This window comes from Aquarana catesbeiana, linkage group LG01 (assembly GCF_042186555.1).
Source record: "Aquarana catesbeiana isolate 2022-GZ linkage group LG01, ASM4218655v1, whole genome shotgun sequence".
Lineage (NCBI taxonomy): Eukaryota > Metazoa > Chordata > Amphibia > Anura > Ranidae > Aquarana > Aquarana catesbeiana.
The window spans coordinates 359,771,173-359,788,006 of record NC_133324.1 but is presented as its reverse complement, the minus strand read 5'-3'; the positions used below and the strand labels follow the sequence as shown (position 1 = coordinate 359,788,006).

Genomic DNA, 16,834 nt, shown 5'->3' with positions numbered 1-16,834 from the left:
TGGCACCAAGGTTCTCTGGGAAAGGGTGGCAAAAGAAGGCCTGTAGGTGCATGGGTAGTGTTAGGCGCCCGTCTTCTCCTTGTGGCCTAGGCTCTTGGAGATGGCTCAGTGGAGGTCCTCGCCGGCGGTTAATCAATTACACATACACACACTAGGTATGCTGAAATGATTACAATGGTTTATTGAATGCTTTGCTGTTTTATGCTGTGCCTCTACAAGACTCTGCCCCATTTGGGGGCCAATCAAAATGATACACATAAATGTTCATTAGCATATTTAGTAATTTCTTAATCTTGTGATTTTGGTAATGTCTTCATCTTGTGACCTTAATATTCATCTTGTGACCTTAATGTTAACCCCTATAGTTCAAGCTAATAGGTCATTGATTCCTTACTTTCTGTCACCGTCTACTGACCATGAGATGTCCAACCACAACTTCCTAAAAAAACTAATTCTAGCCGCTGTTGGCCTTCTCATACCCAGCAACAGTGTACAGAGATAAAAACCACAGACAGATGTTTCCTAAGATGAAGGCATCAGACAGGAATAGACAGACAGGGTGATATTGCAATGAGATAATTCAGTCATTAAGTAATACTTGTCATAAGATTCAGTCTGTCACATTCACTAAAATATACCAAGATATTTCTCTAATCATTAAGCAAATAAGCAAAACCTGAACATATATCCTCAGGGTAAAATCAATAATCAATCATAATGCAATGTATTATGGAATCTCCTTACAATCCTCCCTTTGACCATTCGATATCATCGAAATGGTCATTCTACCTTTTCGTCACGCCTTAAGGATTCATATCCCTCGGCTACCTTTTTGTCACGCCTTAAGGATTCATATCCCTCGGCCTCTTTTTCCTGGTTCTCGTACCATACCGTGGGATCTCTGGAAATGGAAGTCAGCTTCATGGTTTCGGAATGTGCTTCGCTACCCTTTTTGCAGAGGCATTTGAGTAACATGAAGCATACATACAAGAACAATATGAAAAGCAGTATGGTAAAAATTGTCATTGCAGTGTTCTTTAACCATGAAGTGAGACCTCCCAAACTGAACCCGGTAGAGAAAGGGTCCCATGTTTTCCCAATATCCCTTGCATCCTGTTGTAGCTTGTTTACCTCTTTTCTGTGTTGTGCAATAATGTCATAGTAATCAGGGATCTCGATACTCGTGTTGTGTATCCAAGTGCAGCATTCATAGTCCTCAGTAATTTCACAGAGGCCAGTGAGGGCTGCACTCATGCTTTCTATAGCCAGGTCATGTAACCCTAGTTGTTTTCTAATTGCTCTGGTTTCTAGGTTTAATTTTGAGATGTCATCAGAGTCCTTTTCCAAGATCTCATCAATGATTGAGGTGTAGTTATTTAGTTTCTTCATCAGATCTATTCCCCAACCTGTCCAGGAAGGAAACCAAGCCCAGGTCATATCTTTTTCTAGGAACATTTCTCTCTTTCCAAGATGTTTTAGAGGGTATCTTGGGTGGGTGCTAGCTTTAAGTAGGTGTCCTTGCCCATTATCCCCAACTACTCCCATTACAGGAACTATTTTAGCAAGGTAACACCATCCCTGGGGTTCTTCAGGAATCCATGGGTAACAGAGCTTGCCACAACAGATGTAGGTTGTGTTACCTAGTGCCAAGGGTCGTTGACTAACAACGGTCCTTGCACCCTTTGAATGACCAGATGCCATCAGCAGAGCTAATAACTGTGCGACCGTGGAGTGGGAACTAGAATTAAAAAGGTCATAGATGGTAGCATTTATCACAGAGTCTGAGGTGCGAAAAAGTGAGTTATCGGTAAGGGAAGCCATGGAGACATTAAGTTTTGACCATTTGCACACCTCAGCTCCCCTGGAAATGTTTCCCAGTATGAAACACCAATCTGGAGCATGGCTTCTACCCACGATTTGAAAACTGAGGGGCTTATTGGGACTTTTCCTTATGACATTGGCAAGAACTATGGGGGGAGTTCCATTCAAAAAAGGAGTGATGTTTAAGGGAATGGCCATCAATGGGATTCTGGCTGTACTGGGGTGGAGTTTGCTACATATCCAACATTTCTCAAAACCAGACTTCTGTGCATAACTGTACTTAAACTTCAACAACAACATCTTGTCAGTGAAACCTGAAGGGGGTTCAGTGGGGGATATACTTCTTTTATATTTTAAACTAGATGTATTGGCTGTCTGGGCATTTCCACATATCCCCTCTAGTGACCCTAAATCTTCTGGATGGTACACACAATTTGTTATTAACCAAGTAGGTATGAATACTATCAGAATCAGACATGTCCAGAAGCATAATGTTTTTCCTGACACAAAGGTAGAAATCATTTTGTCAGGTACTGTGTACAAAGTTCTGTTTCTTGTTTCTTCCTGTTGGTGGGGGATTCGTCTCGTCGGTCCGAGAGATTTGTTTTATGCCTTCTTGAATGTCCCTCAAATCTGGTCGCTGTTCCTGGTCAGAGGAGTCTTGGGGTGCTGGAGGAGGGTCAGGGGTCTGGGGTTGCTGTGGACACTTCTTTAACCGGCTGGCGTGGATCCAGGTGTTTCCTAGATCGGTCAGTACAGCAGTTCTGGAAACCTTCTCTATCTTCCAAGGTCCAGAGAAAATGGGTCCAACCTTCTTTTTGTGTGCCAGTTGTTTCACCAGTACTTTGTCTCCTGGGATGAAGGGATGAGTAGGTTCTGTTGAAAGAGGAGAAAAGGTGACAGAGACTTGTTCGTTCATATCCTGTAGCATACTTACCAGATTTTTCACGTACATTTCCTGTTGAGAATAGATGTTAATGTCAGTGTTTTGATCTAAGAGGGGCAGCTCTATGTTTGCAGGAACTCCCATCAAAATCTCAAAGGGCGAGAGTTTTGTTCTAGCATGTGGTGTTGTTCTGATCTGAAATAGGACAGAAGGAAGGTAATCCAACCATCCTTTCATGGTGCCCCCCGTAGCCTTTTTTAACTTGTCTTTAATGTTCCTGTTCATTCTTTCCACTACTCCTGCACTTTGTGGGTGGTAAGGGATGTGCAGTTTCCACTGTAAGCCTAATAGCTTAGCTAAAGTCTGTGTAACAGAGGAGCTGAAGGCAGGCCCTCTGTCTGACCATATGGCCGTTGGTATTCCGAACCTACAAACCCAATGGTTCAGTATGCATTTGGCAGCAATTTTAGCAGTCTCACCTGTACATGGAATACCTTCAACCCAACCCGACCATTTGCATACGATCACGCAAAGGCATTTCAAATTGCCTTTTTGTTTGGGCATGTGTGTGAAGTCTATTTGCAAATCTGTTAGGGGACCCAGGGGTGGGGGCAGGTGGCCATGTAATCCATGATTTTTCCCTTGGACATTGTTTTGTGCACAGGTCAGACAACTGCTGGTGAGGAGTTTTGCCTGTTTACTTAAGTTGTTCGTACAGAAAGACTTTGTGTATATGTTTGTTAGGGCGGTGGTACCTATATGTCCTGGACCATGGAGATAGGAAAGTATGAGAACACTGCTTGATTCTGGTATGCCCAATATCTTCCCCTCTTTTGACCAAAGACCTTCTTGGTCCTTGGTCAAGCCATCCTTGACCCAAAAAGAAACATCCTCTTCTGTAGCTAATCCCTGTATTTGTGCCACAACGGTTTTAAAGTTGGGTGATGTAAAATGTTCTTTGAAGAACATTGTTGTGGGGGCTGGCTGACCAATGTATAGGGCAGCGGCTTTTTTTGCTTCTCTGTCTGCCAGAGCGTTTCCTTTGGAAACTCTGTTGTTATCTGATGAATGTGCCTTTACTTTGATGACCGCTATCCTCTTTGGGAGAAGAATCGCTTGCAGGAGTGCTTTAATTTGCGTAGAGTTAGCTATTGGCTTGTTGTCAGCGGTTTTAAATCCTCTATTCGCCCAGATTACGCCATAGTCGTGCGTGACACCAAAAGTGTACTTACTATCTGTGTAGATGTTTACCTCCTCATCAGAGAAAAGTATGCAAGCTCTTGTGAGCGCCTCCAGTTCTGCTACCTGTGCCGAGGAGGGTGGTAAGGCTTTTGCTTCCAACACCACATCAGGGAGTTGGACAATAGCGTACCCTGTCAGGAATGTTGCATCGGAGGGGCGAGAACAACTGCCGTCTATGAAGACGTCCTGTACTCCTGGTAGGGGAATGTCAGTGAGATCTGGGCGAGGGCTGGTTATTGCTGCAACCTGTTCAACACAATTGTGCTTCTGATCAGGGTCTCGCGGTAACCTGAGCAAAGAGTGCAAAAGACGGACAGTGGGATTACTTGGTGGTGCGTGTTTGAGAGTGAGGTTATCAGTATTCAGAAGTGTGATCTCATACCCACTAAGCCTTTGTGCTGTCATATGCTGTGTGTTCATGTTTTGCAGGAGGTGAGTTACTGAATGAGTAGTGTAGAGAGTCAATTCATGGCCTAATACTGATTTGTTAGCCTCTTGAACTGCCATAGCACAAGCAGCAAGGTTTTGTAGACAAGATGGCATCCCTTGTACTTGGGTAGGCAACTTTTTTGAGAGATAGGAGACTGGTCGGTACCCGGTTCCATGTTGCTGTGTCAAAACCGCAGCAAAAGAATTTCCCGATACCACACAGTATAATTGAAAGGGTTTGCCATATTCTACCAATCCCAGGGCGGGGGCCTGAGTCAGACTTTTTAACAAGGCCTGAAAAGCACAGAGCCTTTCTGTTGTCCAATCTACTGTCTTTGGGGCGGTGGACAAGGTAGCCTCCCTCAGAATGCCATCATAATATGAACAATCTGGGATCCATTGGCGGCAATATACGATTGCGCCCAAGAATGAGAGCAAAGTTGCTTTGTCTCTCGGAGGACTGAGAGCCTGCAGGGCTGCGGCACGTTTGGGGGATACCAGCCTGGTTCCCTCCTTCAGAATGCATCCCAGGTATTCTACCTGACTTTGACACCATTGTATCTTCTTCCGCGATGCTAGGTGGCCAGACCTGGCCAGGTGATGTAACAGAGATGTGGAATCGACCGCACAATCTTCAGCAGATCGACTGCACAGGAGCAAGTCGTCCACATACTGTATTAGTACCGACCCGCGCTCAGCAGTCCATGACTTAATTGTCTCATTAAGGACCATGGAGAAGGCTGCTGGACTGTCCACATACCCCTGCGGTAATCTTGACCAGGTCAACTGTTTTCCCCTCCCCCATGAGAATGAAAACATGGGCAATACCCCATCATCGATCGGGATGCTAAAGAATGCGTTCGCCAGGTCTACTACTGTGTAGCAAAGGGAATCAGCAGGTATTTTCAAAAAAATGAAAGAAATATCTGCTACCAAAGGTGGCAGAGGTATAACCTGCTTGTTAACGGCCCTTAGGTCCTGTACAAGCCTCCACTCCCCATTTGCCTTTTTCACAGGGTAGATTGGTGTATTCCAGGGGCTTATAATGTGTTTTAGAATCCCTTTTGCTATGTAATCATTGATTAATGGTGTGATGCCTTCAATTTTTTCAAGTGGCAGGGGGTATTGCTTGTGATATTGTACTTCAGCGTCTGGACGCATTTGTGGTGTGTAAGGTGTACAGTTAATAAAACCCACACTCCCTTTGTTGTCTGCCCATATGGCATGTGTTTCTAGAGTGGGTGGCAATGATGCAAAGAGTCCCCTGAAAGTGTGTCTCTTTGGAGCATGTAAATCACAGAACGGTGAGCTGGCAGTGAGGGAGCCCCCTCTGTCAAATTTAATGGTGATATTCAGTTTTGAGAGTAGATCCCTCCCCATTAAAGATACTGGACAATCCACAAGGACAGCAAAACTCTGGGTACACAGTTCCTGCCCTTCTGGAGTGGCCACGGGCAATGGTGGAGTGATGGGGTGGGTAATTGATGTCCCATTTATACCAATAGAGTTTCCCTCAGTGCAGTGCGGTGTGTCATATATGGCATCATTCAAACTACTGAATGTAGCCCCTGAATCCAACAATAGACATATCAGGTGATTGTCTACCCGCAATAGTACCTGCGGAAGACTTTTCCATGATGGATTGTAACACACAAGGCTGAGGGACGGGACGTACTCTTGGCATCCCTATTGTGGCGTCCGCCGAGCGGATGGCCACTGCATCGGAATGCGTGGGGGTGGTCTGTTAGGCTGAGGCTGGTATTGGGGTTGTGGTTGGGGTGGTTGGGGTTGTGGTGGGTGAGGATACCTGATATCCTGAAGGCGACGGGGGGTGGTGTTAAGATTCCTACCTCTTCCTCTTTGGGCGTTTGTTCTAATTCTGTAGGGACATTGGGACTTCCAGTGCCCCAGTTCCCCACAGTTAAAGCACCCCTGGTCTGGTGGGTAACCCTGATCTGGGGGATAAGATTGCATTGGTGGATAAGGTTGCATTGTCATTATGTGGGTGGGCGGAGTCCCACCAGTTGGCAGAGTCTGGGTTGGTGTCAGGGAGGGAAAAATGCCACCCTTCTGCTCAAATACCCCTGATGTTTCTCGTGACCTAGCATCCTTCATAAATTCATCGGGGGGTTGTTCTGCCCACTTTGGATTAGTGAATTTAAGCAACTGTGTCACCTTCGTATCGCCACCAGCCATAATGGTGGTGGTGAACAACTGGGGGTTGGCGTTATCTACTGCTTTCCACAGACCATATACCCGGGTACAAAATTCATAGAACTTTTCCTTCGGTCCCTGTTTTGCTAGGACAAGTTCCTGAAGTGCAGATGAACCCTTGTATATAGTAGACCAATGATTCCCCATACCTTTCCAAAAAGATACCCAATCTTTATTTTCTTCTATGTGGGCTGTCCATAAGGCATCTACGGGATGCCCTTCTGGGCTGTCAGGGTCAACTATACTAAGGATCCCTGCTATATCTTCTTTATCCAGGCTCGTCCCTGCACTGTATTTTGCAAGGAAAGCTCCAGCCTCCCTAGGGCTTTTCTTTGGGCTGGGGCATAACTCCTTTATTTTTGACAGTGTGCCTAGGGGTAGGGGAATATGGACTACCGTCTCCCCTATATGCATGAGTGGTGCTTTAAAGGTGGCACCTAGACTTTCCTGTTCCATGTCTATTTCTCTTTCCTCAGTAGAGGATTCACCCTGCTCCCTTTCCTCCTGTGGGGGTTTCTGGCTTATGGCCGGTTTAGTTTGGCTTCTGAGTGTGGTGGATGGCTGTGAAATTATCTTTTCCTTGGCCTCCTTAATCCTTCTTGCCTCTTTCTCTAGTTTCCTCTCGTACGCCTCTAAATCTTCCCTTTTCCTTTGTATCCTTTCTTCCTCTTCCTGCTGTCTTTTATTAAATTCTTTCTGTTTCTCCTCCCATTCCTTTTCCTTGGGGCTTAACTTCCTGACTCCTTCCTCTTCTCCCTCTTCCAGGGTCTTTCCATCCCTTTCTTCCTTAGTTATCACAGAATACTCTCTTATTTCACCCTCCCTCCTATCTAGCTCTCTTTTGTAATTTTCTAGCTCTTCCTCCCTCCTAGACATTTTCTCCTCTAATTCCTCCTTTCTCTTCTTAAACTCTTTTAACTTCTCTTCTAATTCCCTTTCCTTCGGATCCAACCTCCTAATCCTCTCTTCTTCCCTCCTACGTATACCTTCTGCCCGGACTTCCTCTTCCCTGTTCCTACTTTCGTTTTCCCATCGTGTAACTTGTGCCTGATCTGCTGCCCCATATACCATGGTAGCCAATACTGCTGGATCCAGAGATGGATACAGCTGAAGACATGGACCCAATGTTCCATCCTCCTGTTTAACCATCACATAAGGGGGGGGTGCTTCGGGTTGCTGTGATAGGGCGGGTGAATTTACAGGTTTTGGTGTGGGGGCTTTAGTTACATACTTTGTTTTATATTTGGCTAAGCATTTGTTCCATGTTTTGTAACAATCTTTCATGTATTGGGTGTCTTCCCATTTCCCAGGTGGGTAAGAGTGCTTGTGCACCTGACACACCTTGCTCACTTCCTTCCACTCGTCCTCAGAACAGGGTCCCACTGGCCCTGGGTCATGTATCCCCAGCTGTTGGCACCTCTCTCTGACCTGTGTCCAAAACGGTTCTACCTGTGGCCCCGGTAGTGTGTTTTTAACGTACTCATAGGGAGATGAATTGGCCATGGTCTGGGTTGCCGCAGAATTCCCCATCTAATAACCTTGGTAGTGTGTGTCTAGTACAGGGACAGAGATGAAAGCAACCTGTTTGTGCTATAATCTGTTCCCTGACTTGGGAATAAGTCCCCTCGTCTGTTATCGCTGTGGGGCTGATATAGCTATGAAGGTTAACCCTCAGTACTCGGTATAGGAAACCCCTCCTTGTGGTAGGATATACTCCCCTTGCACCAAGTCGGTATGAAAACCCGGTCGGTCTAGTGGTGAGCAGGATCCACGTCCTGTCAACACTAAGGAACAGTAAACCAAAGGTGCAATGTGGGCAGGCGGGCGCTATCTCACTACAATCGGGTTCCTGATTTATGTTGTTCATTTAGTGCATATATGTGTAATACTTTAACAAAAAAATCCTCTAAATCAATACAGTACTTTACATTCAGTTGTCATACACATATATATCATACACTTATCTCTAATTCTCTATACACTCTAAATACTTACGGTGGTACCTAAAAGAAAAACAAGCAAAATCTTATATATACAGTGGCAAAATAAAGTTATATTATATGAACATGTTATAATAAGTGCACTTTTCAATATTTTCCCCAAAAATTGGGCGTCCACTCAGCCGCTCCTTATACTACGGGCGTATTCTATACTTCCCGAGTTTTAAACACACATATATCTACTCAACACAGTCAGACCAACCTAGTCAGACTATAAAAAACCAAAAAAAACCTGCGAGCCCTTTCTTTAACCCTCCAAGGGACCAGCCTAGTCCGTTGCGAAGGCACAGTTATGTAAGTAGGTGGGTATACAAGGTTATTTGAACAAGGCAAGCATCAACACCAGTTACCAAAAAATAGGTAAAAAGGAGTAAAATGACTTACCTGTTCAAACACCCCACACTTTCTGGTACCAAAACTGTTAGGCGCCCGTCTTCTCCTTGTGGCCTAGGCTCTTGGAGATGGCTCAGTGGAGGTCCTCGCTGGCGGTTAATCAATTACATATACACACAATAGGTATGCTGAAATGATTACAATGGTTTATTGAATGCTTTGCTGTTTTATGCTGTGCCTCTACAAGACTCTGCCCCATTTGGGGGCCAATCAAAATGATACACATAAATGTTCATTAGCATATTTAGTAATTTCTTAATCTTGTGATTTTGGTAATGTCTTCATCTTGTGACCTTAATATTCATCTTGTGACCTTAATGTTAACCCCTATAGTTCAAGCTAATAGGTCATTGATTCCTTACTTTCTGTCACCGTCTACTGACCATGAGATGTCCAACCACAACTTCCTAAAAAAACTAATTCTAGCCGCTGTTGGCCTTCACATACCCAGCAACAGTGTACAGAGATAAAAACCACAGACAGATGTTTCCTAAGATGAAGGCATCAGACAGGAATAGACAGACAGGGTGATATTGCAATGAGATAATTCAGTCATTAAGTAATACTTGTCATAAGATTCAGTCTGTCACATTCACTAAAATATACCAAGATATTTCTCTAATCATTAAGCAAATAAGCAAAACCTGAACATATATCCTCAGGGTAAAATCAATAATCAATCATAATGCAATGTATTATGGAATCTCCTTACAGGTAGGAGACCTGGTTTGGGCACAGGTCACACACGCTTTTACGTATTGTTCCACATCTCTTAGGAGATTTGCCCACCAGTACTGGGAAAAGAAAAGAAATATGAGAGTTCTGAGGACATCAGTGTGTCTGTAGTGCTTGCAGTTGTGAGACTAAATAAGAAGTTTATATGTAAGCTCGAAGGCAGTAAAGACTTGCTGAGGGAAAGGCCAATTCCTGGACAGATATAAGCCCAGAATGTGAGTGAACAGGATAATAAATTCTTGCTCAGCCGGAACTTTGGAATGTTGTGAATCATATAGACCAGGGATATGCAATTAGCGGACCTCCAGCTGTTGCAAAACTACAAGTCCCATCATGCCTCTGCCTCTGGGTGTCATGCTTGTGGCTGTCACAGTCTTGCTATGCCTCATGGGACTTGTAGTTCTGCAACAGCTGGAGGTCCGCTAATTGCATATCCCTAAAATAGACTATTCAGATTTTTCACTTTGCAAGGAAATTTTCCCCTAGCTTAGTGAATTAGGTGAAGCTCTGCTGACTTTCATCATCCAAATAAGTGCATAAAAAATCTTTTTTTTTTTCTTTCCTTGCACATGATTGGGTATTCCTTGCAAAGTGAATTTTCACCAAATTCAGCAAGTTAAGGGAAAATCCCCTTGCAAAGTGAACAGCCTATTTGCCTTTATTAAATCCACCCTATAGTGTCCATCTCTGATTGTAAATGCAGTCTTCCACCTGTCTGCCTCTTACATGTGAAACTAATTGCATGTGCCTCATAGGTTTACTTTTGTGAATATCTGGGTTCCACAGAGGCACATGACGGAGAAGAAACCTCCCAACAGAAAGCTCCCCCCAGCAAAGTGCCCCTTGTTTTTCTTTGTATCTTAGGTCACTTTGGAGGAAAAGCAAAGAAATGTAAACCTCTGTAGTATATTTTGTGCTATACTAAACTAAGAATTGGAAAGTTTAGGCATTCCCACATGGGTGTGGCTCTTTCTAACTACTTCCTCTACATTAATCTCTATAAACAACTCCCAACTCAAACGCTAAATGGCATTATTGTATCATACATGACATAGGTCAAATATGTTGAAAGGTCAGGCTATTGTTGACCCTTATTGACATAGCTTTGGAAAGCATGTTTGACATGAACTCCTCTAAATCAGTGGCAGCAACTAATAATGTTTACCTGACCATCAACTTTTTTATATCGGTCCGATTTACAACAATAGTATCTCCTCCCATTATATTAGAGGACAGCTTGAGCAAATGTTCCAATGAAATTTGCTTGAGAAATGCCACCTCAAAGCCTGATGTTTACTTCTAAAAAAAAAAAAAAAATGATTTTATATGTAAGCCTGAGAAAATTACGTATATATATATATATATATATATATATATCAGATTGGAATTGGAAAAATGGAGTGTATCACCTAACTACAGGAGAGAAGAGTAAAGTCACCAACCTTGCTGGCAGACCTGTATAAATCTCAGGACTGGTTAAACAAAATTAGAACATTTGGCAGTTTAAGAGCCCCCATGTATTATTTATTTTAGATACAGTATGCATTTAGATTTGCATGCAGTATAGACATAAAACTATTAAGAAGAACATGATTAGTAAGGTCACATAATATAACATTTATGATGGACTGTGCTCCATGAACAAAAATGATTGCCTACCGTACAGTATTACTATGTTATGTTTAAAGCTAGGCAAAGACTGCTATTATTAGAGGAATAGATGTAGTGTGTTAGCTTCACTACAGAGATATTATAACATTTGATGTCAATTAAACTTCATTATAGTTTTGTTAGTGTGTTAGCTTCATTACAGAGATATTATAAAATTTGATGTCAATTAAACTTCATTATAGTTTTATGGCTTCTGCTTTAAGTATAATTTTAACAGTAAAACTTATATTTCAGCATGGATAGTACATCCCAAGACCCCCCCCCCCCCAAGTGCAATTGTTTATCCCCCATAAACAGGGAGAATGACATTGTACAGCATATATATGTATTGCACATAATCTGATTTCCCCTATGGCTAGAATATTGGACTATTTGAATATATGGGGAAAAATTTTCTTTTTTTGCAGCAAAGATGAAATGGAAAACACCACTCTATTTTGGGCTTCCACCAGCATGCAGATATAAGCATACTTCTTTTGTTCTGCAAAGCCATGTAAGTAAATGCATGCAGTTTATGGTGTCGGATACACAGGACATTATTTTTATTTAATGCTCGCTTTTTTAAATGTATCTATCTATCATAACAATTTAGCTATATTGCATGATTCCTTATAGCAGACCATTTGGATTTACAGCTCTCTGAAGAACAACAGCCTGGGTACTGTTTGGAATCCTTTTGTTCTTCTTTGATTCCCTTCTTCTCTTTTTATTTTACTTTGTTAAATGTGCTCTGCTTTTGTAGCTCTTACATCCTATACTTATTGTAAAAGAAAAAAAAAGGTATAAAAATGGAATTTAACACCCCGCTCCTTAGTTTCAGCCTGATATTGAGTTTGCATGTTCAAAATAATAATATAAAAGATTGAATGGTTTAGGAGGGAGAAGTGATAAATAGTAGTTTGGTATTTCAAATAAAATTCTTACCTTAAAAGTAAAAGTGACAAAGATAATGGCTGCCTGCAATCTGAAAGGGTTCATTAGTAATAGAGGTGGTGGGTTGGTTCAGTGTTTGACTTAAATCTGTCCCTTTGCCCAAAAGTGTGCGAATGCAAAAGAGAAAAATAATTCTAGGGCCATCATTCCCTGTTAACTCTAAAATGAAAATCTATAAAGGCTTTTTTTAAGTGTTGCATATGACACATTAGGAATAATAGTTTTTTTCCATTTCATAGGTGTTCACAATTCTAAGACTTGACATATCTGTTGTTAATTCATGTGACGCATCCCTATCTTTTATATTTTACCAAAAATAATGGGTATTGTGTTATGTTTGTGTAGCGATACCCCCCAAGGAGCTGCTTTTGTTTGTTCAGTCCATTACTCTGCCTCTCAACCCTATTAACAGCCTCAGCCCCCCACTGACACACCTGTCAATAGTGTAAGCGCAAGGACCAATGAGAAACACACACGTTATGATGAAACACAGAAACTGTCTTTACTGCAATATTTCTGTGAATAGACAGTAACAGTATATATTCAAGTAATCAACTGGAGAGCAATAACTGAGATTTAAGAACAATATAGATCTCAATCCTATATTCAATCAGCTTTCAGAGGATTCCAAACCTGAGAATAACCCCAAGAGCAGAGGCACACTTAAATGCTAAATAAAGTACAATATGACACTTTAAATTTGATTGGTTACCTTTACTCAGGTTGGCTCTATGAGTCCAGGCAGGAGGAGAGCAAGGGAATGACCCTCTTATACCAGGCCTCTCCCTTCTGTCCCCTGACACCACAGGCCCAACTTATAACACTTTATTCAAATCAACATGTAATGACTTAATGGCTCCTAGATAAGCTGTCCCACACACACCCACTGTATATACAGAGCCCAGAATATGTGTGTGCAGATCCGTATGGCACTAGTAGCTTCAGTCCTTTTGAAGAAAAGATAAAACTTTGTGTCTTCAGCTAGCCACTTTCGTTGTGCACTTAAACTCCTGGATAGCAGACCCAAACAACACAACTGGCCCAGATTATCAAGTGAAGCAGGCAGGATCTTTCTCAGCAAATTAAAAGGACAATGATGTCTGTATACAGTGCCCCCAGAATGGATGGCCTTATTCTTTATCCCTGTGGCACTACAAGTGTCAGCAAGATGACTAACAGCAATGATGTCTGTATACAGTGTTTATTTAACTCCTTCAGTGGTGCAGTGTCCCTGTTTCCTACAAATTGGGAAAAGCCCCCTCACCAAATCCTGCGGTCAAGGCCCAAATGAAATGAAACGTCCTGGAACAGAAGGCTCCCCTGGTGACCCGACTAGTCACCTCACACTGGAACGCTCAACCGTCAATGCAGATGCGTTTGGATGTGCAACTGGGATCCTCCTTTCTCTCTGGGCTTGATGTTCCAACTTGTGGCGGAGGCCTGAATTGCGCAGTGAAATCACCTGCGAGACAGAATCTCTCATTCAGGTCTGATCTCTTCCTCCATCTCATACTGACTGAATTCTCCTCAGGGAATCATAATGGAGTCTCCCCTTTCCTGCCATCAGAGCATGCTTGGATTTGTAGTCTTGCCCCGTTCAAAGTCAGTGAGGCCGCTCTGTGCTGAAACTTCATATTCCACTGTCCTTTGTAGCTGCTTCCTGCAGCTTAGTACAGTCCCGCTGATTGGCTGCTGTAACTGTGCCTTTAATTGGCTCCTCTCCTGCCAATAGGCGCACATGGAAGAAAGGCAGAGAGTGGGCAGTTGCCTGTGTTAACATGTAGCCAGTGAAGAGAAAAAGGGAGGGGGGGATCCCCCTTTTTCAGAAGCTGACAGGCAGCTCTCCCTCTGTGAAAATCTTGTGTACTCGAAAAGGCCAGCTTGGCGGGGTCACGGGTGAAACAAGACACCCGCTACATTTGTATTTTTTTCATGAAGATATAGATTTGATAAACAGTTATACAAATATTGTGCATCATAACAAATTTAAACTACTGCAATTTTATGCTACGGCACCACTGCTTTAAGAAAATATATAATTGTTTGGTGGTTTTAAGTAAGCTAGTAAACAATGCAGATTTTAGCATGAGTCTAAAAAAATATAGAAATTGTTCCAATAGAGAAATGGTAATTCTTTCTTTGTACTATTGCCTTGAAAATGTTTAATATGAGTTTGGCTCTTCGTCACTGTGGGTTTTACAAAAAAACCTCTCATGCTTATTATCTGAGAACTCAATGTTCTGTTATCAAGCTTGTCTGGTCCTCTGTGCACTTATACATTTTTAAGGGTTCTACCTTAAACCAGCAACATTTTATGTTTTACTTGCCTTTGAAACCTGTTGAAACAACTGGATAGTAAAGATACCAAAAAAAAGTTCTATTGAAGCCAGAAGTGCCACCAAACATACTCAGCATTTATGGATTTAAAATTATAAAAGAACATGGTTCTTAATATTTTGTATTCTTCTTGGAACACTATAATGTATCTGTATTTGACCAGCTCAGCTTAAGCTTCTGCAGTCATCTCTGTATTATCACTCTAATTTGTGTGTGTGTGTGTGTGTGTGTGTGTGTGTGTGAAGCTTCCTCGTGGTGTGTCTGAAGCAAATCTGCCCCACTGTGCTTCTGTTCCTAGCTTTTACTCCTAAAATCTGACCCCACTGTATCTTTAAAAAGGCTGGTTTAAAGTTCCTCTGAGCCTTATTGTCCTACAGACTCTTCTAATGAGAGCTAGCTTTCCTTCTCACGCAAGGGTGGAGGTTCTTCAGTCTGTATGCATTGGCATTCCTGAGGAGTGGACATAACAATGTGTGAAAGCATTTAACTTGTATATAATATAATATCTAAATCAAATACTACATATATATATATATATATATATATATATATATATATATATTAATTGAAAACCCAATGTTCTTATTAATATCATAATCTAGATATATTGTAGTATAAAGAACTTATAATCTTAACTGAAACATAAACTTTTACTAGGGATGGGCCGAACACCCCCCGGTTCGGTTCGCACCAAAACATACCGAACAGGCAAAAAATTTGGCAGAACACATGAACACTGTTAAAGTCTATGGGACACGGACATGAATAATCAAAAGTGCTCATTTTAAAGGCTTATATGCAAGTTATTGTCATAAAAAGTGTTTGGGGACCTGGGTCCTGCCCCAGAGGACATGTATCAATGCAAAAAAAAGTTTTAAAAATGGCCGTTTTTTCGGGAGCAGTGATTATAAAGATTATATTATGCTTAAAGTGAAACAATGAAAGTGAAATATTCCTTTAAATTTCGTACCTGGGGGGTTTCTATAGTATGCCTGTAAAGTGGTGCATTTTTCCCATGTTTAGAACAGTCCCTGCAATACAGATGGCGTTGGATTCCCCCACAGTCCCTTACCAAAACCCTATGGGCCTGGTATGGATATTAGGGGAACCCCATGCCAAATTTTTTTTTAAAAAATGGCATGGGGGTTGCCCCAAAAATCCAAATCCGGTGTTCCGGCGGCTTTCGAATTTGCCTCGAACAGCGCATATTGTTGGATGTTCTGCAGAACACCCAAACAACCAAAGTTCGGCCCGAACTTATGCTCGGGCCGAACTGTTTGCCCATCCCTAACTTTTACATCTTAAGAATAGTGAACCCTTCCTTCTCCATCTGATGGGGGGAGGTAAGAAATAATTATTATCATATGTGAGCTCTCCAAAGAAGCTTAAGCTTATGAAGCTTATAACAACATATATATATATATATATATATATATATATATATATATATATATATATATATATATATACTTTCACATAAATATCAAAGTCTATATACTTCCCTTTTTCCATATCTAGAAGATATATAAATATATACAAGTCAATCATTCTAAAAAGACCCAATCCATTCATTCATTTGTTAATATTGGTTAATTGATAAATATTAGATTAAAAAAAACTTTCTAACATTTCCCTCTCAAAATGATTGGTTAACCAATCTTAATCATTTTCCTATCTAAATCCATTTACAACCGCATCTTATTCGTATCCATACATGCTTTTAGATCTTAAGATAATTGATTTGAATATAATTTCCATTTTGATTCTATATAAGGAAAAGTGAACTTAGTAAACCTTTTGCTTCAAATACCATAAAAATATTTTCACCCTTATTATTTTCTTTTACCAAATAATCAATCCCCTTAATATTCTTAAATTCATAAATGTAACATTGTTGTACAATACTTTGACGTGTAGATGTCACTTCAGAAATATATGTTTCATACTTTCCCTCCAAACTATGTTTAGCATAAATCTATAATCCATACTACCTTTCAAATAACCTTGTCAAAATTGAAACATAAAATACGTTTCTTAACATCAATTCATTCATATATGTGAGATGATTTAAAAAATAAATACATATTACAATGTAAAGTTAGTCCTAACTTGTCTATATGTACTTTAATAAAAATGTACTCTTATCTTAATTAACACCAGATGTTTCTCCTAA

General features: G+C 41.3%; 1 protein-coding gene across 2 annotated transcripts in view; it reads left to right on the top strand.

Annotated features, from left to right (window-relative positions):
• LOC141146432 (kelch domain-containing protein 3-like) overlaps window positions 1–16,834 on the top strand; it is a 177,504-nt gene that overhangs the window by 107,193 nt on the left and 53,477 nt on the right. For both annotated transcript variants that reach the window (XM_073632958.1, XM_073632959.1), the window contains exon 12: window positions 11,799–11,884. In XM_073632958.1, the coding sequence (XP_073489059.1) occupies window positions 11,799–11,884 (86 nt within the window). The remainder of the gene's footprint in view (window positions 1–11,798; window positions 11,885–16,834) is intronic.